The following is a 25,847-nucleotide window of genomic DNA, read 5'->3' as shown; positions in this document are numbered from 1 at the left end:
AATACAATTCAAAATAAATATCTATTTCATCACAAACAAATATAATAAAAATTTTAAATTACGATCCAAAACTTGAAAGGATGATGATGACGGCATAGGCACATTAGAATTTGACGCATCTCCTTTTCCAACACTACCACTCATGGCTGAAGATAATGATAATCCCACATTTTTATAAGCACTGAACAAATAATATATAAACAATTTTTTCTTTGTCTTTTATTATCTTTAAATCAAAATTTTACTCTTTGGTTTAATATTTTGTAAAAATTTTACTATAATTTTACATAAAAATATATAAATAAAATTAAAGTGTTGAAATTTTATATGAATAATTTAAAACTATAATAAAAATTTGGAGAAAATAAAATCACTTTATAAAATATTTCAATAATAGTTTACAATTTTAATTAAATTAAATAGATCATATTTTGCATTTAAATATATTTTTTAAAAGAAAGTAATTTTATAAAACATTAGATCATAAAAGAAGTTTTTTTTTTTGGTAGAATAGGAAGAAATATAATTAAACTATCTTATAAAGTACTAGATTCCTAACCACCTCGAGCACATACATGATACTATGGGAAGGAGATTAAGTAATGAAGTAAACATTAAAATCCCCAAACTACTGGTCCCCAATACCTAATATACGAGCTTATTAATTATGGTGTTTGCTTGTCAAGAAATATTAAAATGAAAAAAATAAATGTGGCTTAATCAGCCAACCTCACAAATTAGCCCACTATAGGTTTGGATTGTGCAGTGCAAGCCTTCAAACAAGCTTCATTTTTTATTAACCTGACCCGTGACTTTTGGAGTTTTGGTGGCTTGCATATTACTAACTTTATCCTTAATTTTCTCTCATGCTAGGTACAATATAAAACTCAAATACAACATTTCTTTCTTCCCTTAAAGAATGAATACTTCTACATTTTGAGAACAATAGTTTCTATCTTTATTTTGAAAATTAAATTGGACTGGTCAAAAAAATAATTCAGGTGAGTTGACTGTTGACTCCAACTTTACATAAAAGAGAAAACCCAACCTGGGAAGTAAGAAAAAGTACTGTTAAGTGTTAGCGCGCACTGACGGGAAAATGGAAAAACAAAATTTGAAAGGCGAATGGAGATGCGGGGTATCGATCCCCGTACCTCTCGCATGCTAAGCGAGCGCTCTACCATCTGAGCTACATCCCCCGTTATTGCTTGACAAGCCTAAGAAATATATATCATGGTTTTCAGAGCTTGGCGCAGGTAATAATACCAACATTAGCAATCACTGATCAATAGTCATAGATCTAAGTTGTCAAATTGTTAAAAATAAATCACTTAGCTGCACACAGATATATATATATATATATATATATATATAATTCTTCACAGTTCAGAGAGCTTAAGTGAAATAATAAGCCATTGCAATGGGCATGGAAATGAGCATCCCTATTATAACCCTGCCACATAAACATTACTCAAGCAATCACTTTAAAAGTCAATATTTAAATACATGCATACTTGCATATAGCTTGTAATAAATCTAAAATCAAACTGTTCACCAATTGTGCCATGCCTCTGTAACTCATAAATAGTGTTTTCAAGGATTACTTACCCAATACTTAAAAGAAAAGTTGAAAAAACAGGCTGTGCTCTATTTAAGCTTAATAATTGTTAGGACTGGGCTTGAGCTTCAAAGTTTCAAAACAAAATATGGGTTTATAAGAACCAACTCTAATGGGCTGAGGGCCTGAAGGAGTTAGATTTGTAATTAAGGGCCAGATTATTTAGACCCATTTATTTATTTATATTTTAAAATGTTATTTAATATAATAATATTATCGATATTCTTGATAACGTTTGAACTATGTGGTTGTTATAGTAGTTTTTTAGAATTAAAATTTACTAAATACTTTGGTTTGTTTAATATTTTTTGGATAAAGTTTGGTTTGTTTAATTCTAGACAATGATTTCTTTGGACAAAAAAAAAATTTGTTCAATCTAACTTGGATTCCGGACAATAATTTTGATTCATGTTGCACAGGTGTGTTAACATTTCTAAATTATATTTTTTAATAACAAGTATTTTTATATTTATATAATTTTGTATTGTGTGATTGAATTAGGAATTTATAAATTTCAAGCATAATCAATATATTGTTTATATTAAGAATTAAGATGTTGATTTAACATTAAAGTAAGATTTTATATTGTAGTGAAATGAATAAATTATTTTTAATTTAAAAAAAAAAAAGTAAAAGAAACTGAAGCCCACAAGGTTGGCCTTAACTAAACCCGTTATGCTTAGGGTTAGGCTTCAAATATGAGTCTCTTATAAGATACTCAGGCTTTTTAACTCTACTTAAATGGATACATGTTGGACTCTTTGGCAAATACAAAGGGGACAATTCCTAGGGGCAGAGCAGCCTGCGAAATATAAGACAAATCAAAATTCTATTATTTTATGTATCTAGAGCAGGCCCCGGCAAGAACTTCAATATTATCATCGCCAATGTCAACTTAGTCCCACATGCTAGAGCGCTGGACTGTGATGCCATAAATAATCCTGTTCATACAACTCCAAGCATTATGTACTCAAATAGGAATCTATGTTATTGGCGTGAAAAATCACTGGATATTTGATTTCTTATTACCCAAGCTGTAGATTGACATACCAAGATCAGTATTGATTGGTTAATAACGGAGGGCATGTGTATTCCCCACCTGCAACAAATTTGACCTTTGTTAAGAATCTCACTATGAACAGAAGCATGCATACATCATAATGTCCAGGATGCTTTAATTTATACCTTACCTAAAGTATATGCTTGACCAAATTAGACCTAATAAAGTTCCATGAGTGTAAGGATTAGTGATTAACTTCATCCCCACTGTTGAAAGAATAAGCAAGATCTTCCTTTTCTTTTCTGTTCTACATCTACTGCTCCTTCCTCGTCTCTTCAGAATTTTCTTCCCCAGTGACCTCCGCTTCTCCTTCTAGCAGAATGCAACAAATGAATGTCAGAAAACGGAACCGACCCAGATTGTTAATGCTGTCAGCCTTTCGGAGGCATTAAAAAGACTAACGGCGGAATATGATGTACGTAGAAGAAGTCAAAAATTCTGGATAGAGAAAGAAAGAAACCGATGGAACTGAGGAAGAGGAATGGAACAAAGCTATATATACATATATATATATATATATATATAATATGGCTCTTGTTTTTGCATATATGACCTGGGCATTGGGATAATGATAGCGTAAGGGACATTGTGTTGCAGCATCGAGCTCATGAAGAAACAAGAAAATGTTGTAATGACGCACTGCAACGCAATAATCTGGGCAAGGATAACTGAGGAACTCCCAAGACCAAAGTGTAGGAAGAGTGGACAATGAAAAACCAATTATGATGTTTCTCAAGCCTCCTTTTGTGCTACTCGTGAGCTTAACAATTGCTGCTATGGCAAGAAAGGCGAGAAATTTCTGGATAATGTTGGCGTGCTTGAACTTGAGGCTGATTTTGCAGGTGTACAGCAGACGACTTGAAAAGGACAAAAGAGGGACAGAACTAGGCCACAAACTACTTGATGCCAGCGCATTGTTATTCTTGTGTGAAGAGCTTCCACCATTCACAGAACCGTTGGCCAAGATGATGGCCACGTATAATGGGATTATGGCTTTCACTGCGTGAATCACATCGTGTGACGGAAGCAGGGTGGCTGATCTGTTCAATTTTTAGTACATGCACGACTTCATTAATTAATATAAGCTCTTTCAACAAGGTGGTGTTGTTGGGATATTTGTATGGAGTTTCTAAGCATGACGTATGAATAAGAATCTCGACAGCTTTGGTTGAACTTCTTCGGAGGCTTGCTCTGTTGTCGTGACTGATGGCCTTTCACTTTTTGCGGCAAATAATGGGGATTTTGTTTTTCAGCTCAATATTTAACTTACATCAACGTAACATGCTCATGGAAGCGTTGTGTACAATTTGGCTTTTTGCTGTATTCGTCAGTTGCTGTTGAGTTTACCACATGACGAGGCTTTCTAATGGGCCGTTCGGCTAATATTAGGAAACAGATCAGCATGTTGCCGCTTTTTTTGTCTCTGACCCTTTCTTTACCTCTCATTTCCCTCTTATTATTGCAAGATTTCAAGTTTCTCATTATTTTGATGAAGCTTGTACGTGTGGTTACAATATTAAAAAAATTAGATTAAAATATATTTTTAATTCTTTAACTTTACGTAAGTTTTTAATTTAATTTTTTAATTTTGTAAAATATTTTTTTTAATCCTTTAACCATAACATCGTTAGATTCAAATGATTATTTTTGTGTCAATTATTATTATTTAAAAAATTAAAATTAACATATCAATATTTGAGAATATTTTTTTAATATTTAAAAGTTTCATATAAAAATTTGTTGAGATAAAACTAACAATATTAAAGTTAAAGGATTAAAAAGATATTTTATAAAATAAAATAATTAAAACAAAATATTATATAAAATTAAAGGACTAAATGTATAATTTAGTTAAAAAATTATTATTTGCACTTTTGGAAGTTTGAAGAAATTTTTTTTATGATTAATTCCTATCAAGTTTTGTTTATCAAGGATATCTTCACTGGATTTGTAGTAAAATTTAAAATAAAATTGATTTGAAGGTTAGCTCTCGTTCTCATTTAACACTCATGTATACATGACCAATCATCAACATATTTTATATATTAGATTAATTTGAAAGATACTTTTTATTTTAAAATCTAAAAGACTAACATGATAATTAAAGAAAATATATGGTATTTAATTGATAAAAAATAAATTTAGAAACCAAATCAGTAATTAAGATGAGATCGAGGGACTAAAATTTTAATCATTCCTGATTCCTTTTTTTTTTCCTTCCTCTCATTCATCTTCTCAATTTTTATATCTCAAAATTGAATAATTCGTTCAAGAAGTATAAAACCTTATGGCTATTAGCTCGACCATTGGAACGCTTGAAAAACCAATCCTAAGGACATTCTTGTCATCAGTGTAAAAAGGTGCGAGTGATTAATTGCAGATAGACGCGAGAAACAAGATATTCAGGAGTTGTGTTTCTTAATTTAAATTAATTTAAGTTGTGACAACTTTTTGTGTCAAGTTGACATCGCCGTGAGCATATATTACTAATTTAGTCAATGCGATTGAACCAAGAACATAATCGTGGAAGGAGATCTAATAGCTTTTGGTCGTAAGGATTTAGTGTTGTTGAGAATCTGTTCCACATCTCTTATTTCATTAGTCTTCTATGTGAATGCAAAACACGATCATCCAAATATTTTGATTTTATTTAGTTGCATTTATGATAACGATGAAAATGATAAGCCATAGAGTAAAGTGATTCAGGCTGGCAGACAAGCAACGAGCTACTCAAGAATTGTGTTTAATTTAATTCGACAACTTTTGTGTCGAGCAGACATCGTGAGCATACAATATTCTACTACTACTACTACTATAATTTAGTCAATACTGAGAATCGAAGGAAGAACGACATGAAATGGTGGCCATTTTGAATCAAAAACATTAATATTGTGGGATTAACAAGGAGAAGATCTAAATATAGGTTTTAGTCAGAAGTGTGAGGATTTAGTGTTATAGACAAACTGTTGCACGACTATTCTTATTTCATTCGTCTTTTATGTGAATGCAAAACACAGTCAACCAAAATTTTGATTTATTTAGTTGCATTTATGATAACGCCATAAAAATAAGGAATGAGTTTCAATGCTAATCACTCTGATTAGAACCATGGTGCTCATTAAGGGTAATGAGATCTGAACTGTTCAAATTTTAATCTAAATGGTTCAAATTTAAAAATTTTATTTTTATTTTTATTGAAACCAAAATCATAAAAATTTTAATAAATCTAATTTATCACCTATTTGAACAATACTTATTTAATATTAATGGTTCAATTAATTATTAAAATTTTTTAAAATTTTTAAAACTTGACTATCCAAATGTATTTTACACAATCTAGATTTAATATTAAAATTTTTAAAGTTTTCATAATTTTTTATTTTTTTAAAAAAGTTGTGAGTTAAAAATTTTAAATGTATATTGTCTGGAGTATATCTGAATAATTAATTTATAAATTTTTAAAATTTTTAATTTTAAATTAAACTATTTAGATTAAATTTGTAATGTTTAACTTGATAATAAATTGATTTATTAAAAAATTTATTTTAATAAAAATAGAAATAGAAAATAACCTTTTAAATTTGAATGGTCCAAATTTTATTACCTTTATGAGCACTGTAATGTTCATAAATTTGTTGAGTTATCATAAATTAATTATCAATATTTTATATTTTGATTCCAAGGAGTATAAATTAAAGTGGAAGAATCGCGCAAATAAAGTTCATACCCGATTTCCACACCTTGACCAATGGTAACGCGAGAAAATCGTTGTGCTACACAGAGGGTTAAGCCCAATATATTATTCTAGTCCATTCTACTGGGCCCGTTTGAGCCGATTCCAGGATTAGATGCGACCCAGTTCCAGTTCCAAGTTGCTGGACCGACCAAGGTCTAAACACCATCTCAATTTTATGTCTTGTATCTGATTAAGTGAATGTAGGGCTTTAAATATCATTTTAAAGTTTGATTTTTAAAAGTGCATATGAAAAAAAAAAAAAAAAAAAATAATTTTTTAAAAAAATTTATTAGGATTAGCTGGCTATGGGATATCTTGAGGGGGAAAAAATTTTTCTTGCATCTCGTCATACGCCCGTAACCTTTGAACGTGATGAAGTATATCCATATTGTTTTGCTGCATAGATTAATTTAATTTAAGTGGTAAGGATGAAATAGAGGGCGGGTATATATTAAGGATTCAAAGCCCCTAGCCAATGCAACAAAAGGTACATTTTCTTTTCTTTTCTTTTCTTTTCTTTTTGACCAGCAAGGTATATTTTCTTTATATGTCCCAAATTCTATTTAGACTAAGACGTGAACAGAGGATCTAAATGGAATGAAAGACATTTAAGCATATATATCTGACTCAAACAAAACTTATTAATTACCAAATTTATATACAGAAGGAAAAATATCTAAAAAAAAAATCTTTACGGACGGTAATGTGAACGAATTCTGCAGAAAATAATTTGACCATATCATGTAAAGAGGAACAATTTTATGATTTGTATAGGTTGATTGAAATAAGATCATTCACATGCACATCATCATTTTGATGGACCGGGGGGAAAGTTATCGTAGCATACGTCCACCCCTAAACATGATTCCTCTGACACTGAATTAAACCCTGGATCAATCTATATATGTAATAACCACACAACATAACGCAGAGAAAGTCAAGGGGAGATCAAAGGCAGGGCTAAACATAGGAAATGGGAAAGATAGAATGCTTTATTAGAAGCGTGGAGACCCAGGAAGACCGTTTTCTTAACCAAGTTTGAAAGAAGAACAGGCTAAGAAATGGAAGGCCAGTGATGCCACCGATAAGCCGTGCTAAATATAGAAGCAAGGAGAGATAAAAGAGAGAGCTTTATATAAAGGAAAGCGTGAGATGGAGTGCATAAGCATTCCTTAGACAACGTTGGCTGCATGAAAAGCTTATTGGGGGTTAATTGGTATTGGATTGGCAAGGTCTAGTCCTTCGCTAAGACCTTCGCCATCCTTACCTGTTATAGACCAGGCAAATCTATACGATGGCAGAAGGTGTTAATAAGGCCACCCTCTTCTTCTTCTTGGCCATTCTCGCCATTTCTATTCCATGCCTACAAGCCAACATTGCCGACTACGATGATTACATCATTAAACGATCTGAGGAAGCCCGTAGAGCCGCCCTTCAAGCCTACGAGCCCGACCCTTTTAATGTCACCTCTGAACTCAATCTCCACGTTCACTTGTATGTATGACCCATGTTGAGATTATGATTCAAATTTTTGTATTATTTCGGTTTAAATCTATTCTCTATTTCATATCCTAGGAGATATTTATATGCATACACACTTCAATTTAACAACACACACACATTGTTATAAAGTTTATTCCACGTTCCCTTGTGCACATGTTGATGCAGAGCGACACAGGAAAGCAACAGGAGGGGACTGAAAAGGGGCCAGTACGCAGGGCCATGCATGGCCACAAATCCTATTGACAGGTGCTGGCGGTGCAGGCCTGATTGGGCCACAGATCGCATGAGGTTAGCTAGATGTGTGAAGGGTTTTGGCCGGAAGACCACCGGAGGACTAGGCGGCCGGATATATGTGGTCACGGACCCCTCCGACAACGACTTGGTGAACCCGAGGCCCGGAACATTACGGTTCGGAGCGGTCCAGGACGAACCCTTGTGGATCATCTTCGAACGCGACATGACCATCGTTCTGCAACAGGAACTGCTGGTTAACTCGCACAAGACCATCGATGGTCGTGGAGCCAACGTCCAGATCACCAAAGGCGCTAGCATATCCTTGTTCATGGTCACCAACGTCATCATCCACAATATTCGAATCCACAACGTCGTGCCCAAGCAGGGCGGTCTCATTAGGGACTCCGCTCACCACGTCGGTACGAGAACCAGGAGCGACGGAGACGCCATCTCCATCTTCGGCTCCTCCAACATCTGGATCGATCATGTTTCAATGTCCAGAGCCGCCGATGGCCTCGTCGACGTCATCCAAGGCTCAACCGGCGTCACCATCTCCAACTGCCACATGACCAATCACAACGACGTAACATATTAATATCCTTGCATACATGAGAGAGTAGTATATGAAATTCAACCAGTAGATGATGCCTGTGCGTGCGTGCTTGCAGGTGATGCTGTTAGGAGCAAGCGATGTGTTCACAGGGGACAAGATGATGCAGGTTACGGTGGCGTTCAACCATTTCGGGCAGGGACTGATACAGAGGATGCCGAGGGCGAGATGGGGATTCGTGCACGTACTGAACAACGACTACACTCACTGGCTCATGTACGCCATAGGTGGGAGCTCCGCCCCGACGATACTGAGCCAGGGAAACCGATTCATTGCTCCGAACGACAACGCGGCGAAGGAGATAACGCACAGGGAGTACGCGACGCCGCAGCAATATAGCCAGTGGAGGTGGACGTCGGAAATGGACTTGTTCATGAACGGAGCGACGTTTCTTCAGTCAGGAGCGCACATATTGGCTCAGTCATACGGAAAAGACGCGATGATCAAACCCAGAGATGGATCGTTTGTGACGAGGCTGACCAGGTTTAGTGGTGCCCTCAATTGCCGAGTGGGAAAGCCTTGCTAGATTTCAATCATGTCTGTGATTATATTCTATCATTTGCTTGCTGCTGCTTAATTCTGCAGCTTTATAGAGCTTATGGTCTCTGTACGCTGACGAATTCTTTGTGGCCAGGAGAGCCAGCGAGATTCACAAAATGTTCTGGCTTCCACTCCATCTTATATTTCTTCTTTCTTCTTCTTCTTCGTTTTTTCCCCATTTTTTTCTTTCCTTTTTTCCTTGATTCAACATTTCAAATAGACGCCGTCATGTGCTAGTATTATATTAGCACTTTTCATTCCAAAATTATTAACATTTATGTACCTCGTAATTTGCTTCCTCCACCAAAAGTCTCTTTAATTAAGCCACATATTTGTTTATGAGGCAATTTAATTAGGAGGAAAATAGTCATTTGTTTAGTAGATATATAATGCAGGTTAAGTGCAATAGTTACGATTCATCTACCAAGTTTGTCCGAGACTAGACCTTGATAATGCGTGTGAGTGTTATTCTTAGAAATTAAGTAAAAGATTTACTGCGATAAATACAAATATTTTAATTATGAAAATGATTTTAGAAGTCATTGACTTTCGGAAAATTAGTTTTATCTTACTATTGGGCCAAATATTTACAGGAACCATTGTTGGGCTGGAAAATATGTTTTAGAAATGAAATAAATCCCAAAAACAAAATTTTCGTAACTCTCATCCAAATTATACAAGCTAAAATATAAAATAGAGGTTTACTTCCTATCCTGAATAAGAAAGCGCGCAATCAGCGAAGTAGAAAAGAAAACAAGATGCAGATGAGTGAATCAAGAAAGGCCAAAAGAAAAATTGTTGGAGCAAACTACTACAGTCTAATATTCAAGCCATTGATGATCATCGGAGTCTAAGTCATTCGTACGGATGAGTCAAACTGGCAAGTCAACTCATGGTTAGATCCTGTCTTCCGAGTTACATACACCCAGAAAGCAACAGGAAAGTTACCAACAATAACCAGATGAAATCAAACAACCGCCTGTGAAGATTATTCATATACATGTTGGTTAATTGATTATGTACACGTCTAAATCTACAATGGTTAATCCATCCAAAGTAGCTGCGTTTCATACTTAAAGGACTATTGAGACAAGATCGTGAATCAAGCTTGAGAGTTCCTTTAGAACTAATGGAGAATAAAACGCACACATACAGACAAGCTCGCATGGCAAACAGATTTTCATGTAGAAGTCATTTTTAAGTCCTACACTTCAGAAGGCTCACGCTTTCACCCAAAATCATCAATCCTCAATATAAAATATAAAAATTATAGAGTCACACTATTCACAAGCCGGGAATAATACAGTTCATCTTGGACTTGATGATGCAAATACATCGAATCCGTTAAGTTTCCTGTCAATATTACAAACAAATTTCAAAATGTTCAGAACCAGGAAAATCAGGTCTAGAAGTTTAATCAGTACATAGAAAACTGTCAACTGGGTTAACCCAAATGCAAGGCAAAAGACATGCTAGGAAAGAGCCAAATTCCCAGCTGGTAAGTAGAATGTGGACAGGCTGAATGAATTATCTACTGTTAAATACATAGGATACATCAACGATCGGAGCTACCGTAGGGGAAGAAAATTCTACTCCGCTTCCAGCAAGATTCTAATTGGCTATCAGAATATAAACCCATTCAAAGTGAAATAAACAAACAATTCACTGTAGGTGTGGTGATGAATCCAATAAACCACACCTGCACAAAAGGATATACTCATTTAGGTTTTCTTGTTATTTTCTTATGAGAAAAAAACAAAAAAGGGAAAAAAAAGGGCCCCTGATTCATCTTTCTTAAAAATGCAGAAAGTGTTCTGGATCATTCCTGTCTGCGACAAGTCAAACATGCCCAGGTTTTCATCAACGTCTTAACTCTTAAATTCACTTTTGGAACTTCTTTCTTGGCCCCACCCTTGTAGTTTTTCTTTCTCCTACCAAACATATATTACAGAGAGAAACCATATTTCACCAAATGAACACCGCTATGAGAAGACTAATCTGATACGCATCACAACTACTTAGAGACGACGACGACGACAACAACAACAACAAGCCTTTATCCCACTAGATGGGATCAGCTACATGGATTGCAAGACGTCATTGTGCTTTATCATTTATTAAGCTTTTAGAAATATTATTAATTAAGAGATTACGTTCAACAACTTCCAAGAGTGTTCTCTTAGGCCTTCCTCTACCTCTCTTAATCGGACTCAAAGTTATATGTTCCACTTTTCTCACCGGTGCCTCCCTTGGTCTTCTTTGTACATGCCCAAACCATCTCAACCGATTTTCTACCATTTTTTCCTCAATAGGTGCCACCCTCACTTTTTCACGTATGTGCTCATTTCGAATTTTATCTTTACGTGTATGTCCGCACATCCATCGTAACATTCTCATCTCTGCTACTTCAACTTTATGCTCTTGCTGTCCCGTTAGAGCCCAGCATTCACTACTATATAACATTGCCGGTCTGATAGCAGTACGATAAAACTTTCCTTTAAGTTTATTAGGCACCTTACGGTCATAAATAACTCCTTTAGCTTTTCTCCAATTAAACCACCCAGCTTGAATTCTATGTGAAATATCTCCACTGATTTCGCCATCATTTTGAATAATGGCTCCCAAATATCTAAACTTTTTCACTTGAGGTATAATTTGATCTCCCAATTTCACTTTCAAATTATTTTCGAATAGTCCTTTACCAAATTTATAATATAAATATTCCGTCTTACTTCTACTCAGACGAAAACCTTTCGACTCCAATGTCCTCCTCCATAACTCAAGTTTGCAATTAACCTCTTCTCTTGTCTCTGCTATAAGAACTATATCATCCGCGAAGAGCATACATTTCGGGATTTCCTCTTGAATATGTTCCGTCAAAACATTTAACTAGAACCATGGCAAACTTGTAAGTTTAATTTAAAGTTATCTGATAATTGGATGTTGGTTGCATAGTGATATTGCCATCTTAATCTTCGTATTGCTTTTGGTTCCAGTAACCACTCCCATAAGACATTGTTTGTGCTACACCTTTGGTTTGTGCTACATCTTGTAAAATAATCTTGATTTCTTTCCGTTCTGTGGTACAAATCACAATTCTAAGTTGCTGTTAATGAATAAAAAACCGCATGGGCTTACAGATAGCCTATAAAACATATATGAATTTATTTTTATTTTCATATTTTGGGTTGGCTTCAGACTATGAGACCTCTTATAAATTAAGATGGCAAATGGAGTTCTTTGACCTTACAACCAAATATGAAGTAAATTGCAATTAAAATAAATATATAAAATTTTGGCTGGCAGATAGCACAACTGAAAGTTGTACTCGATATCCCCGATATTATCGAGCCTCTTGTTTCTAACCCCAATCAAACTCATAAGAATAAGAAAAAAAAACATATTAGAGCCAACAGAGATGCACATCCTATAAGAATACAAACCATTTCTAAGTCAAGCAATACAGAAGGAGAAAGATAGAACTGAGAGAAAATTACAAGAGATGGAGACGACGATGATGATGATGAAAAGTGAAGAGAGCAAAAGGAGCCAACTCATGGAAGAAGATCAGTTCCAAGGAACCCGTTATGTCAAGAGACGGCGAAGAGAGTCTTGTGCGGCTGCTATTAATAACAATGATGCTCCAAGTGATCAGAAGCAACAGCAGCTGCAGCCACAGCTACAGGGTGATCAAAATTTAAGTACCAGCACTGTGAAAAGAAGTTCAAGATTTCGTGGTGTAAGCAGGTCATAAAAAGGTTTTCAAGTAACTCTTACAGTTCTTGCTTCTGTTTTAAGTTACTAATCTGAACTGTTGTCAAACAGACATAGATGGACTGGTCGATTTGAAGCTCACCTGTGGGACAAGCTCTCTTGGAACATAACACAGAAGAAAAAAGGGAAGCAAGGTAGAGTTCTTTCTTCATCTTTTGGTTTTTGAAAACTAAACAGGGGAACTTCTCTAACTTTTCCTCACTATTTATTTGTTCATCTTTTCTAACGCATTTCGTGTCTTTCCTCCATTTTTTTCCGGAACGTGAATGGGAATTGGTATTTGGGTATAACAGTTTACCTCGGTGAGTATCTTAGGCTATCAAGTGAAGGTTTGCTTGAATGATGTGTTAGTCAATCCGAAGATGACAATATTTTTCATGTGTGACAGGGGCTTACGATGAAGAAGAATCAGCAGCAAGAGCGTACGATTTAGCTGCACTTAAGTACTGGGGAACAACAACTTTCACCAATTTTCCGGTATTAATCATCACCTTTGATAGATATTGGCCCTGTATATTGTGCTTAGAAGTAGATGATTTCATTTAATGCTCCTTGTACAAAAAACAGATATCAGATTATCAGCAAGAGATGGAGATAATGGAGACCATGACCAAAGAGGAGTACTTGGCTACTTTAAGAAGGTAGGACGTGCTATCCTGTCTCCAGTCGTGATGTTATCATTCCTTTTACTCCGGGTGCACTCCCCAGGTTACTTCGCTGCTAAAAATTTCTGGTTTTTCTTTAACAGAAAGAGCAGTGGCTTCTCAAGGGGCGTATCTAAGTACAGAGGCGTAGCAAGGTAATATATTCTTGATGAATATGATGAGATGAATCAGCTTCTGATTTATCATTGATGAAGATGAATCACTAACACTTCAGATATAATGCAGGCATCACCACAATGATAGATGGGAAGCAAGGATAGGAAGAGTGTTTGGAAACAAATACCTCTACCTTGGCACTTACAGTAAGTTATTTCCAGAATCCATTATAGAAAGGACTGCAAAACTACACAGAACATGCAACACGAGACAGAAACGCATTGTAGGAAAAATATAAGCAATGCCTTTTTGATTCATTAGCTTCCACATAAATCTGCTAACCAAAGTTATGCATCTTCTGCATTACAGGCACCCAAGAGGAAGCAGCTCGTGCTTATGACATAGCAGCCATCGAGTACAGAGGGATCCATGCTGTGACAAACTTCGATTTGAGTACTTACATAAGATGGTTGAAGCCTACCAGAGAAAACATCCAAGAAGCAACACCTGAATCCCAGGTCGTAACAGAGGCTCAGGCAGGGACATCCCCGTCTATCTGCACCCCAAAAGAGGAGAAGAAATCCATGACCCTTCATAGTGATTCTGTCACAGATTACCTGAACTCCCCTTGCACGCAAGATTTCCTTGAAAGTAAAACCCCTTTAATCTCGAGCAGTAACAATAAGACATCTTCTCCCAGTGCCCTTGACCTTCTTTTTCGATCTTCAATATTCAGAGAACTACTCAAACGGAACCCAAATATATCTGGGGATGAAACTGATGGAGAAGAAACAAGGGATTTACAGCAGCTGACGGGTGATGTCAAGTTAGGTGGGATATTCTATGATGTGATTGGCAATGATGTCCCGTTTGACTGCGATCTCAGCAAGTACAACTCAGGATTGCAAGAAAGAGACTCCCAGTCCCTTCTATGAACGGAGAAGGTAGATAGTCTGGAGAGTAGTGTCTTGCCTCGTTGTGCAGTCAAGTCCAGAAGAATCCACAACATTACAGATGGAAACCTGTGGATCAATATTTGTGAAAATGAAAGTGTCGCACCCGAAAAAAATGCGACGCGGACGGCGCGTGAGCGGAGGTCCCGGCCTTCGCGGCGGGAACCGGATCGAACGAGGAGTCGCCACCAAGATTTTGAGGGAAATCTCGGGAAACCGATTAATGGAAGATAAGGGTGATCTGCGAAATCAGAGAATAGTTTCGGGAGTCGGTTGAGTGTGGGGAAGGTGTTAGGCACCCCACAACACCCGTTCGTGAGAACGGTTACCTGAAGTTTGTTGTGCTCTTTTAATATGGTTTTATAATTATTTTAATTATCCCTTTTGTATTCATGTGTTTTAAAAATGATGAGAATTAAGTGAGAAATGTTTATTTATTTACGAGGGAGGACGGACTTGACTCAGAATCTGACTCTGAGGCCTACGTACCCTGTGATGGGGATCAAAGTCCGCGTAGTTCGGGCTTAAAAGTTTGTCGGTAAAAATATTTTTTGAAGAGAAATTAATTAGAAATAACTCACCATTTTGTAAATAAAACAATTTCTGAAATTTTGATATGTGTGTTTTAAATTGCAAAAGGTAATTTAATTTTAATTATTTTCTCAATTTTTGAATTTTGAATAAAGAAATGAAAGGGTTTAAAATTATTTTTCTTTATATTTTATGATTAGAAATTTAATTGCAGTACCTGTAGAACCTTATTGATTCATACGGTAATGCAATTGCTCTAAGTATCTGCGAAGATTCTGAAATCTCACATGATAGAAGAGTTTGGCAATTCAATTTATTTATTTATATTCTTATGTACATTTTAAGTATCAAAAATATATTTTAAGTATGTATATACATGTTTTGAAGAATTTTAATCATCATACCTGCAAAGCCTTATTGACTTATACGGTAATATGATTATCCTAAATATCTACGGAGATTCTAAAATCTCACACGAGACAGGAATTAAATTTAATTAATTGATTTAATTAATTATATAATATATATGTATATATATTTTAAAAACTAAATCGTTATATCCGCAGAGTCTTATTGACTCACACGATAATACAATGATCTTAGAAGCCTACGGAGATTCAAAAATTTCACGTGGCTAAAAGATATAATTGGTAAATATGGTTACAATTTAAATACATTTAATTTGGTTAATTAAGTTTCTTAAATTGTATATTATATGATTATTTGCAAAAATTACTTATTTATTACAAAAATTGAAAATCACTATATCTACGAGGACTTACTGTCCCACATAATAATGTGACTAATTTAAGTTCCTACGAAGATTCTTAAAATCTCACATGGAACTTAAATATTTAGTATAAAGAGAGAGTTAATTTTAATAATGGGCCTTTAGAACCCGTATAAGTATCTACAAAATTGATTCTCATACTTGTAAAATCTTATTGATCTTTATGGTATGAGATCATTTTAAATGCCTGTAAAAATTCTCAAAATCTCCTGCTTTAAGTTTTAAAAAAAAATATATATGTGCTTAGCATATGAGCATAAAAATAAATACGTATATTCGAGACTTATTCATCTGGATATAAAATTCATAGAAGCAATTAATAAGGTGTGAACTAACCTTACACACGTTCCCGCGATGCCCGTAACTGAGAAAGGAAGAGGAGATGAAGACACAGAGGAGAACGAAGTGCACCGTCAGTGATGGCAGTAGCCCCTGCAAATTGAGAGGAAACGGCGAGGGATGAAGAAGGTGTGAGTTTGACGAAGCAGCGGTAAATGTTCACGCGGATGAAGGAGGAGAGAAAGATGATGAGCGACGAAGAGCTTTAGGTGATTCTCTCCCTTTCCTTCCACACTTTCTCTCTCTCTCCAGTTGCTCTGTTATTCTTTTCGTCTCCAGTCTTCGTTCGTCCTCGTGCTCTCTCTCAGTTCTCCTATGCTCTGTTTTTACTTCTGATCTCCTTCTTCCAGTTTTTCTCGCCTCGTTTCTCCATTTTTCCTCTCCTTTTTTGCTGCTTCTTCTCTGCTCTATTTTCTTTCTCTCTTCTCTTCCTCTCCCGGACTCTCTCCTCTGTCTCTGTTTTTTGTTTTCAGTCCTCTCGGGTCTTTCTTTTTCTGTTTCACCTCCTCCGTCTCCTCCTCTTTTCTCCCAGCCCTGTCACTCCTTATATAGAGGATGGAAGAGCTGAATGATTACTCCCTTTCTCTACTTCTTCCTTTTTCCCTTCTCTTCCGCTGCATTTTCTGCGTGCGCCGAAAGCTCTCTGCTCTGTTTTCATTTCTGCATGGCTCTTCTTTTTCTTTGCGTGTGGGTGCTGCCTTTCTGCTTCCCTCTTTCTTCTGTCGTGTCCATGCCTCTACTTTTTCTGTGTGTGTTTCGTATGTGTTGGCGCTGTGTTTTTCTTTCTGCTTTCTCATGTACGTGCATGTTTCTATTTCCTTTCATTGTGCGTCTCTGCTTGTTTTTTTTCTGCATTTTTCTCTGTGTAGCTGTGGCTGTGTGTTGACGTGTTCTGGTTTCTCTGCATGGCTGAAAGTTCCTTTTTTCTGCGTCTGCTCGTGCGTTTTTCCGGCGTTCTCTTCGTGCATGCGTGGCTGACTGTTCTCTCTCTCGTTTTCCTTCTTTTTTTTCTGTTTCATGTCTGCTGTGTTTTTGTTGCTGAAGCTGTGCAGTTCAAATTGGCATGCACATGATACTACCTCTTTACTTTATTTTATTTTATTATTCAATCTATTATTAAGATATCTCATAGTATTTTTTTTAATTAATTTTCTTTTAAGAGAAGGGTTATCTAAGGTAAAAGGAGAGAGGATTTTTTGTTAGATGATGATGATGATTATTATTATTATTATTATTTTCCTAAAAAGGATTAAAATTTTTTGTATTTTATATATTTTTTGGTTATTTATTATTATTTTTAAAAAATGCCCGGACAAAATACGGTGTTCACAGTTGCCCCTCTTTACTTGTTTCTTATGTAAGTATATGAAAAAGTGTGTTTTTTGAATTCTTACATAAGTGACAAGTAAAGATAAAACATGTATTTTGGTCGGCCATGCAATACCTATGAAAAGACCTAATTGCCCCTGACACGACAAGATATGATTAAATGCGAGACTATCGCATAACAAACACAGTGACATGATTTTTGATTTTTAGCAATGTGATGTGAATGAAAATAATCAAATGACAAAGATCCAAATACAATGCAAGACTATTGGATAACAAACACAGTAAAATGATTTTTTTTTATTTGAATTTTTTATTTGATTTTTTTTTGTTTTAGTAATGTGATCAGAATGACTAAATGATGCAAGATTGTTGGATAACAAACACTATAGCATAATAATTTTTTTGTTTTAGCAATGTGATGTGAATGAAAATAATCAAATGACAACGATCCAAACAAATATATGTTGACTAGATGCCCCCTCTTCATTTGATTTCTAAGTGAGAATTTCATGAGATGATATTCTTATCTTAGAAATGAATGAAGAGAGAAAATGTATTTTGTTAGGAGGGGCAAGACTCTTAGGCATCTACAACTAAACAAAACAAAACAAAATAAAAGAAAGGGTTTAAAATGAAATGTGATTTACGAACTAAACAAAACAAAACCTCAATGGAGATGAATTGCCTATGTTCCAAAGGACCTGGTGGATGCCTGCTTTTACAAGGCTTGGAGGATGCCTGCCGTGACAGGGCTTTAAAGAATTGTGCCAGCCGATACTGGGCTTTGTGGTGCCTGCCGTGACAGGGCTTTTAAAGAATTGTGCCAGCCGATACTGGGCTTTGTGGTGCCTGCCGTGACAGGGCTTTAAAGAATTGTGCCAGCCGATACTGGGCTTTGTGGTGCCTGCCGTGATAGGGCTTTTAAAGAATCGTGCCAGCCGGTACTGGGCTTTAGGGTGCCTGCCGTAACAGGGCTTTTAAAGAATTGTGCCAGCCGGTACTGGGCTTTTAGGTTACCTGCCGTGACAGGGCTTTGGGGTGCTTGCCGTTACAGGGCTTTAAAGGATCATGCCAGCCGGTACTGGGCTTTGGAGTGCCTGCCGTAACAGGGCTTTAGGGGTGCCTGCCGTTACAGGGCTTTAAAGGATCATGCCAGCCGGTACTGGGCTTTAGAGTGCCTGCCGTAACAAGGCTTTAGGGGTGCCTGCCGTTACAGGGCTTTAAAGAATCGTGCTAGCCGGTACTGGGCTTTGGAGTGCCTGCCGTAACAGGGCTTTAGGGGCCTGCCGTTACAGGGCTTTAAGGAATCGTGCCAGCCGGTACTGGGCTTTGAGTTGCCTACCGTGACAGGGCTTGGGGTGCCTGCCATTACAGGGCTTTTAGGGGGTGAGAATAGGTTTTATTTCACGTGGAAGATATGAGAAACTCACAGGTGAGGTTTGTTATTTCTTCTCTCACTTCCTAAAATTTTGTTGTTGTTGTTGTTGTTGTTTGTTTGTTTGTTTTTTTGTTTCTTTTTATATGTTGTTTTGCCCCAATCCAAATGCGGCGTGTTTCTACAATGTGGTAATGCGTCGTGTATGATTTTTGTAAGTGCTGAAATATGTACAATATACCATGGATGGATGATTTGCAATGTAAAGGTTTGAACCTTTGTTTGCCTCAATTTATGAGACTTCCTTTTGTGACAAATGCTAAGGGTAAGACGCGCTTATTTGCCCCAATGCAAATGTATGAATAATGCAAATGTATTGCAAAAAATTTTATTGGAAAGCTTAATGTTGAAAACCATCTTAGTATTTATCCTTTTTTTTGAAAATTTTGTGCACATTGAATAAATCATTTCGAACATAAGGTAATACCTCTAAGTCCGTTATTTTAACCTTTATTCACTAATAGGTGTAGTATCACAGTATGCCGTTGCTCCTCTTTAGAAAATTCCAATGACCAAATTCTCGTCACTTGATCTTGTCTTCAAGCTAATGAGATCAACTATTATGACTGAACACTGATAGCACACATGCTCTCATTATTATTTTACATCTACACAATGATCTTGATACCTCAAGGGCGAAAGGCGAGAATAAAGATACCAACATTCTATGTCAAGTAAATGTGTCAATGAATATTGTTCCTTGAATGCGAACCTGCTGTAATATATGAGATTTGTATCCGAATATGATAACACTAAACGAGAAGAAAGATGGTCTCAAAGGAGCAAGGGTGGAAAAAATTCATTCACTGAGGCTAAAGTTCATAGAGAAATGGGAATATCTTAGTTTATGAGTACAAATGGCCAAAGCGCGAATGGGATATATGGATTTACTTAATTACATCTCTTTCCTTTAGCTTTTCAAAACCCCAACAGGTGTTTCACTGAGCTGCTATTGATATGCATAATATGAGAGACGATGGAGATAACTTTCCCAAACATAATTAACTTTTGATGCCTTCCTTTTCTCTCCTAAGACATCCTTTTGTCTTGGCGAACTCTTCTTCTTCTTATCATGGCTTTGCCCCCTTTTTTTTTTAGCTTAACTTTTGCTTAGATTACCTTTACAGGTTTTTTAATCTAACGAGCTATTCTTTTCTTTTCATTTTCTATTAGCTCTAACTTTTGCCTAGGTTGCCTTTACAGGTTTTCAACCTAACGAGCGCTTCATTCTTTTTCATTTTCTGTTTAAGCAAAGTAACGCTTGACAGCATCTGCATTAATGGGCTTTGCTAACTCTTGACCGTCCATGTCAGCTAGGATCAGTGCTCCTCCAGAAAAAGCATGTTTGACAACATAAGGTCCCTCATAGGTCGGAGCCCATTTGCCTCTATTATCTTCTTGGTTAGGCAATATTTTCTTGAGTACAAGATCCTCAGCACTGAATTCCCGTGGGCGAAGTTTTTTTATCAAAAGCTCTTGCCATTCTCTTTTAGTACAATTGTCCATGACACATTGCAATGAGCCTTTTCTCTTCAATCATGTTAAGTTGCTTAAATCGGGTTCGTATCCATTCATTTTCTTCTAAATCTACCTCTGCCAATACTCTTAAAGATGGTATTTCTATCTCAATGGGTGTAACAGCTTCCATTCCATAAACAAGGGAGTATGGGGTTACCCCTGTGGATGTGCGTGCAGTAGTACGATAACCATGTAAAGCATAGGGAAGCATCTCGTGCCAATCTTTATAAGTTACTGTCATTTTTCCAATGATCTTCTTAATATTTTTATTGGCTGCTTCAACTGCTCCATTCATTTGAGGTCTATATGGGGCTGAATTATGATGCTTGATTTGGAACTTCTCGCAAAAGTTCTGACTTCCGTTCCATTGAGATTGGGACCATTATCAGTAATGATCCTTTCAGGAATCCCATATCGGCATAAAATATTTGTCTTCATGAATTCAAGGAACGTCTTTTGCGTGATGCTAGCAAATGAATTTGCTTCTACCCATTTTGTGAAATAGTCAATCGCGACAAGGATGAAGCGATGTCCATTCGAAGCTTTTGGGTTAATTGGGCCAATAATGTCAATGCCCCACATTGAGAATGGCCAGGGTGATACCAAATTATGTAATGGGATTGGAGGAGCATTTATCCTATTAGCATAGATCTGACATTTATGGCATTTCTTGACATGCTCAAAGCAATCTTTCTCTATTGTTAGCCAGAAGTAGCCATACCTTTGAATCTGTTTGGCCATAGTGTGACCATTCGCATGCGTGCCACATATGCCCTCATGTACCTCAACCATGATTTTCTTGCTTCTTCTGAACTCACGCAGCGAAGTAAAGTACCATCATAACCCCTCTTGTATAGAACATCTTGACTGATAAAGAATGTCATAGCCAAACGACGAAGGGTTTTCTTTTCATTCTCAGTCATTCCAGCTGGGTATGATCTCTTAGTGATATAATCCTTAGTATCCTGGAACCAAGGATATTCTTCTCGATCTTCTTCAACATTCATACAGTACGCTGGAAAGCTTCTAGCTTCCACTTGGATGGGTTGGATATGGACTCCACAATCAAGTTAGATCATTGCTGCTAAAGTGGCTAAAGCATCAGCGAAACGATTTTTATCTCTAATCAAGTGATGAAAGCTAGCAACCTTAAATTTCTTAATCAAATCTGTTAGGAGTTCTTGATAGGGAATCAATTTTACATCCTTTGTTCTCCATTCTCCTGTTACTTGATGAATAATGAGAGCTGAATCACCAAATACCTTCAAACATCGTATACCAAGGGTAATAGCTGCTCGAAGACCATTAACACAAGCTTCATATTCTGCTATGTTGTTAGTACAATCAAATTCTAATTTGATGGCCACTGGAAATTGTTTTCCTTCTGGTGAAACGATCACCGCTCCTACCCCATTTCCATGCATGTTGGCGGCTCTATCAAAATACATTTCCCATTCTTGCTCTTCATTGTTTCCTTCATCACAACCTTCTTCTGTAGTGCATATGCCTTCATCAGGAAATTGAAAATCTAATGGCTGGTCATCCTCTAAAGGATTATCGGCCAAGTGATCTGCTATTGCACTACCTTTGACTGACTTTTGCATCATATGCTTTATATCATATTCTGATAGTACAACTTGCCATTTTAGTACTCTACCAGTAATGTGCGGGCTCTCAAAGATGTATTTAAGTGGGTCCACTCGTGAGATTAGCCAGGTAGTGTAGTAAAGCATGTATTGCCTTAGCCTTCTAGTTGCCCATACTAGTCCACAACAAGTTCGCTCAATCACCGGATAACGAGCTTCACACTCATTAAACTTCTTGCTCAAGAAATAAATCGCTCTTTCCTTCTTTCCAGAATCATCAAGTTGACCTAGCATTGCTCCCATTGAGCGAGGTAAAGTTGTTAGGTAAAGGATTAGTGGACGATCTGGTGATGGAGGTACCAAAATCGGGGGATTTAACAAATAATCTTTAATTTTATCAAAGGCCTTTTGACAATCATCATCCCATGTCCCCTTGCAATTTTTCTTTAACAGTTAAACATTGGTTCGCAAGTGGCTGTTAGATTGGCAATGAATCTAGCAATGTAATTCAATCGTCCCAAGAAACTTCTAACTTCTTTCTCTGTTTGGGGAGATGGCATTTCTCGAATTGCTCTCACTTTATCTGGATCTACTTCTATCCCTTTACGACTCACAATGAATCCCAATAACTTCTCAGAAAGAGCTCCAAAAATGCATTTGTTAGGATTCAATCTTAGCCGATATTCGCGTAATCTCCCAAATAGCTTTCTAAGGACTCCAACATGACTCTCATTCTCCGCTGATTTAGCTACCATATCATCTACATATACTTCAATTTCTTTATGCATCATGTCATGGAATAGTGCTACCATAGCTCGTTGATAAGTTGCCCCAGCATTTTTCAAACCAAAAGGCATTACCCGATAACAATAAGTTCCCCATTGGGTTGTAAAGGTTGTTTTCTCTTTATCCCTTTCATGCATAGGGATTTGATTGTACCCTGAATAACCATCCATAAAGGAATAGCGATAGCTTCGAGCAGTATTATCGACCAATACATCAATGTGGGGTAATGGAAAGTCATCTTTCGGACTCGCATTATTTAGATTACGATAATCAACACACATTCGAATCCGACCATCTTTTTTAGGAACAGGAACAATATTTGCCACCCATTGTGGGTAAGTTACTACCTCCAAAAATCCTGCTTCTAACTGCTTTATTACTTCTTCTTTTATCTGCAAGGACACCCCCGTGTTCATTCTCCTTAACTTTTGTTTCTTAGGCTCGACCTTGGGAAGTAATGGTATTTTATGAGAAGCAATGCTTGGGTCTAGCCCAGGCATGTCTTTATATGACCATGCAAACACATCTATGTATTCTTTGAACAACTCAATCATTTGTTCCCTTTCAGGATTATCTACTATTTTGAGCATTCTTTGATCCTCCTCGGTTCCCATATTAACCATCTCAATCACTTCTTCATGTGGGCATATTCCCTTATCACTCAATTCAAGCATCTTTGAAAAAGTTTGGATTATGTCTTCATCATCAGACTCACAATCATGCATATCAGTGGCAACGAATGAATTATCTTCACAGGGTTTATTAATCTCTGGGTGGGAGATGGAATCAGAAGAAACAAAATCCCTGGATAATGAATATGGAACGAGATAAAATAAGGAACAGGAATGAAACGGAGAAAGATGTATTGAAGTAGATAGGGTGGAATAAAGAAATAGACATGAATGCAATTGAAATTCATTTTCATGAATTATGTGTATCAAAAGTTTGCATTAGTGAATACCCAAGATCTATTACCTAAACCTGGGCTCAAAAGTGGATAAAAGTAGGAACAACATAATTGAAACAATTACTCTAAGCTAATGACATCATTGGCCTCTTCAAACTCCCAATTCGCCAGAACTTTGTTGGAATCATCGACTGCAATTGAGGCACTTGTTCTGCATGCTACATCTTCATTAAAAGAGATCACTGAGATAGTTGGTTTATATATCACTCGGACGGGCCTGGGAAGGATTCTTTAATGTGTGGAATCTCCAATTTACTAGCCTTTTTGCCTTTTGCCAAGCTTGCTTTGTCTTTCATCTGGTCTTCTAGGGTAGGCTCATACCCTAACCCTTGGCGATTACAATTATCCAAAACCTTAATTGGACACGTAATTCCTTGTAAATGAGAGCCTAAACCTTTCCCTGGCATAAACCCACTCTTCGTCATGATTTTAGCCACGACGGAATTGATGTTGTGAGTACTATCGCAAATATCTTCAACCTCTAGGCTTTGAAAGAAACTCCATGATCTTTCTCTGCAGCCTCAATATAAGGGAGTGAGCTTGGTTTGCTCACCATGATTTCCTCCTCTCCTTTAACTGCTATAATTCTCCCATCACTGATGAATTTAACCTTTTGATGTAAGGTAGAAGGAACAGCCCTAGCAGAATGAATCCATGGCCTTCCTAGCAGCATTGTGTAACTTGGGTCTATGTTCATGAGTTGGAAATCCACCTTAAACCTGCTTGGCCCTATCTCCAGGGAGAGACAAACGGATCCTAATACTTCCCGTCTTGATCCATCGAATGCTCTTACCACAATATTACTTTTATGTACACTGAAGCTTCTAGTGATAATGATTCGAATGTGGAGAGCGGCAAGACATTTAACGCTGATCCTCCGTCAATTAATACTCTTGCGATTATGAACCCTTCACATTTCAAAGTGATGTGCAAAGCCTTGGCTTGGTGGACAGCGGTTCTGTAACTCTTCCTCTTCCGAAAAGGAAATGGTAGAGGAGGCTTTTACAACATTCATTACACTTGCCACCTTCTCAGGGGTTATATTAGGCTGCACAAAAGCTTGATTCAACACTTCTTGCAATGCTTGGCGATGCGCTTCGGAACTCAAAATCAAAGAAAGTATGGAGATACGCGCTGGAGTTTTCTTCAATTGGTCCACAATGCTGTAATCACTTTGCTTCATAATCGATAAAAACTCATCTTCTAATTTTTCCATTTCTTTAGGATTGTCTTCCTTTGGCCTGTTAATACTTGCATTTTTCTCTTTTACCATTTTCCTAATGTAAGATGGTAAGTATGGTTTTCCACTTCGAGTAACACCCCCTTGGTTGGCCATTTCATTGCTTGTCCGGCAATCAACGTTGGGTTTTTGTGGTTCTCCACAATGCTTTGATATTTCCACGGGACTGCTCGATCACTTTCATAGGGAAAGGGATGAGGCGTGCTTATGGTCAATGTTGGTTGTCTTACGTGAGGTACAAGATCTGCAGAGGCTTTGTTATCACAAAAGAGACTGCCTGAACCCGTTCTTTGGGCTCGAATTTTTAATGACAAGCTCAACATGTTTTTTTTCTACCATGCACACTTTGGCGTCTCCCCTCTTTACAGACACGATCCCTAACGCCATCATTTTTCTAACAACTCTCCTTAAACTGTTCACAACTTCTATGTCATGGCCTATTTTCTCCTGATGATATTCACAGTATCCAGGCATTTGATCACTGATATTATTCGTGAGGAGCATTTCTCGCATATAGCCATACTCCTTTAATGA

The 25,847-nt window shown here is 36.8% G+C and overlaps 2 protein-coding genes, 1 non-coding gene and 2 pseudogenes across 3 annotated transcripts; 2 read left to right on the top strand and 3 right to left on the bottom strand.

Moving 5' to 3' along the window:
- Positions 1-1,126: 1,126 nt before the first annotated feature.
- On the bottom strand, positions 1,127-1,199 carry TRNAA-AGC (transfer RNA alanine (anticodon AGC)). The gene has a single exon. It is a non-coding gene; the product is annotated as a tRNA-Ala (tRNA).
- A 196-nt stretch (positions 1,200-1,395) lies between these two features.
- LOC129301769 (auxin efflux carrier component 8-like) lies at positions 1,396-4,082 on the bottom strand (annotated as a pseudogene).
- Positions 4,083-7,577: 3,495 nt separating this feature from the next.
- On the top strand, positions 7,578-9,430 carry LOC129291937 (pectate lyase-like). The gene is made up of 3 exons (XM_054929450.1): positions 7,578-7,908; positions 8,083-8,734; positions 8,820-9,430. The coding sequence occupies exons 1-3, from the start codon at positions 7,709-7,711 to the stop codon at positions 9,285-9,287; spliced, it is 1,320 nt and encodes a 439-aa protein (XP_054785425.1). The 5' UTR covers positions 7,578-7,708; the 3' UTR covers positions 9,288-9,430.
- A 3,373-nt stretch (positions 9,431-12,803) lies between these two features.
- On the top strand, positions 12,804-14,771 carry LOC129301759 (AP2-like ethylene-responsive transcription factor At1g16060). The gene is made up of 8 exons (XM_054940355.1): positions 12,804-13,048; positions 13,127-13,209; positions 13,369-13,377; positions 13,464-13,552; positions 13,643-13,716; positions 13,824-13,874; positions 13,966-14,042; positions 14,206-14,771. The coding sequence occupies exons 1-8, from the start codon at positions 12,804-12,806 to the stop codon at positions 14,769-14,771; spliced, it is 1,194 nt and encodes a 397-aa protein (XP_054796330.1).
- Positions 14,772-20,461: 5,690 nt separating this feature from the next.
- LOC129311483 (uncharacterized) lies at positions 20,462-23,780 on the bottom strand (annotated as a pseudogene).
- Positions 23,781-25,847: the final 2,067 nt, after the last annotated feature.

This window comes from Prosopis cineraria, unplaced genomic scaffold (assembly GCF_029017545.1).
Source record: "Prosopis cineraria cultivar Desert tree isolate PC_DT_omini unplaced genomic scaffold, ASM2901754v1 PC1, whole genome shotgun sequence".
In the NCBI taxonomy this organism is placed as follows: Eukaryota; Viridiplantae; Streptophyta; class Magnoliopsida; order Fabales; family Fabaceae; genus Prosopis; species Prosopis cineraria.
Note: the sequence above shows the minus strand (reverse complement) of the source record. Positions and strands in the feature narration are given on the sequence as shown.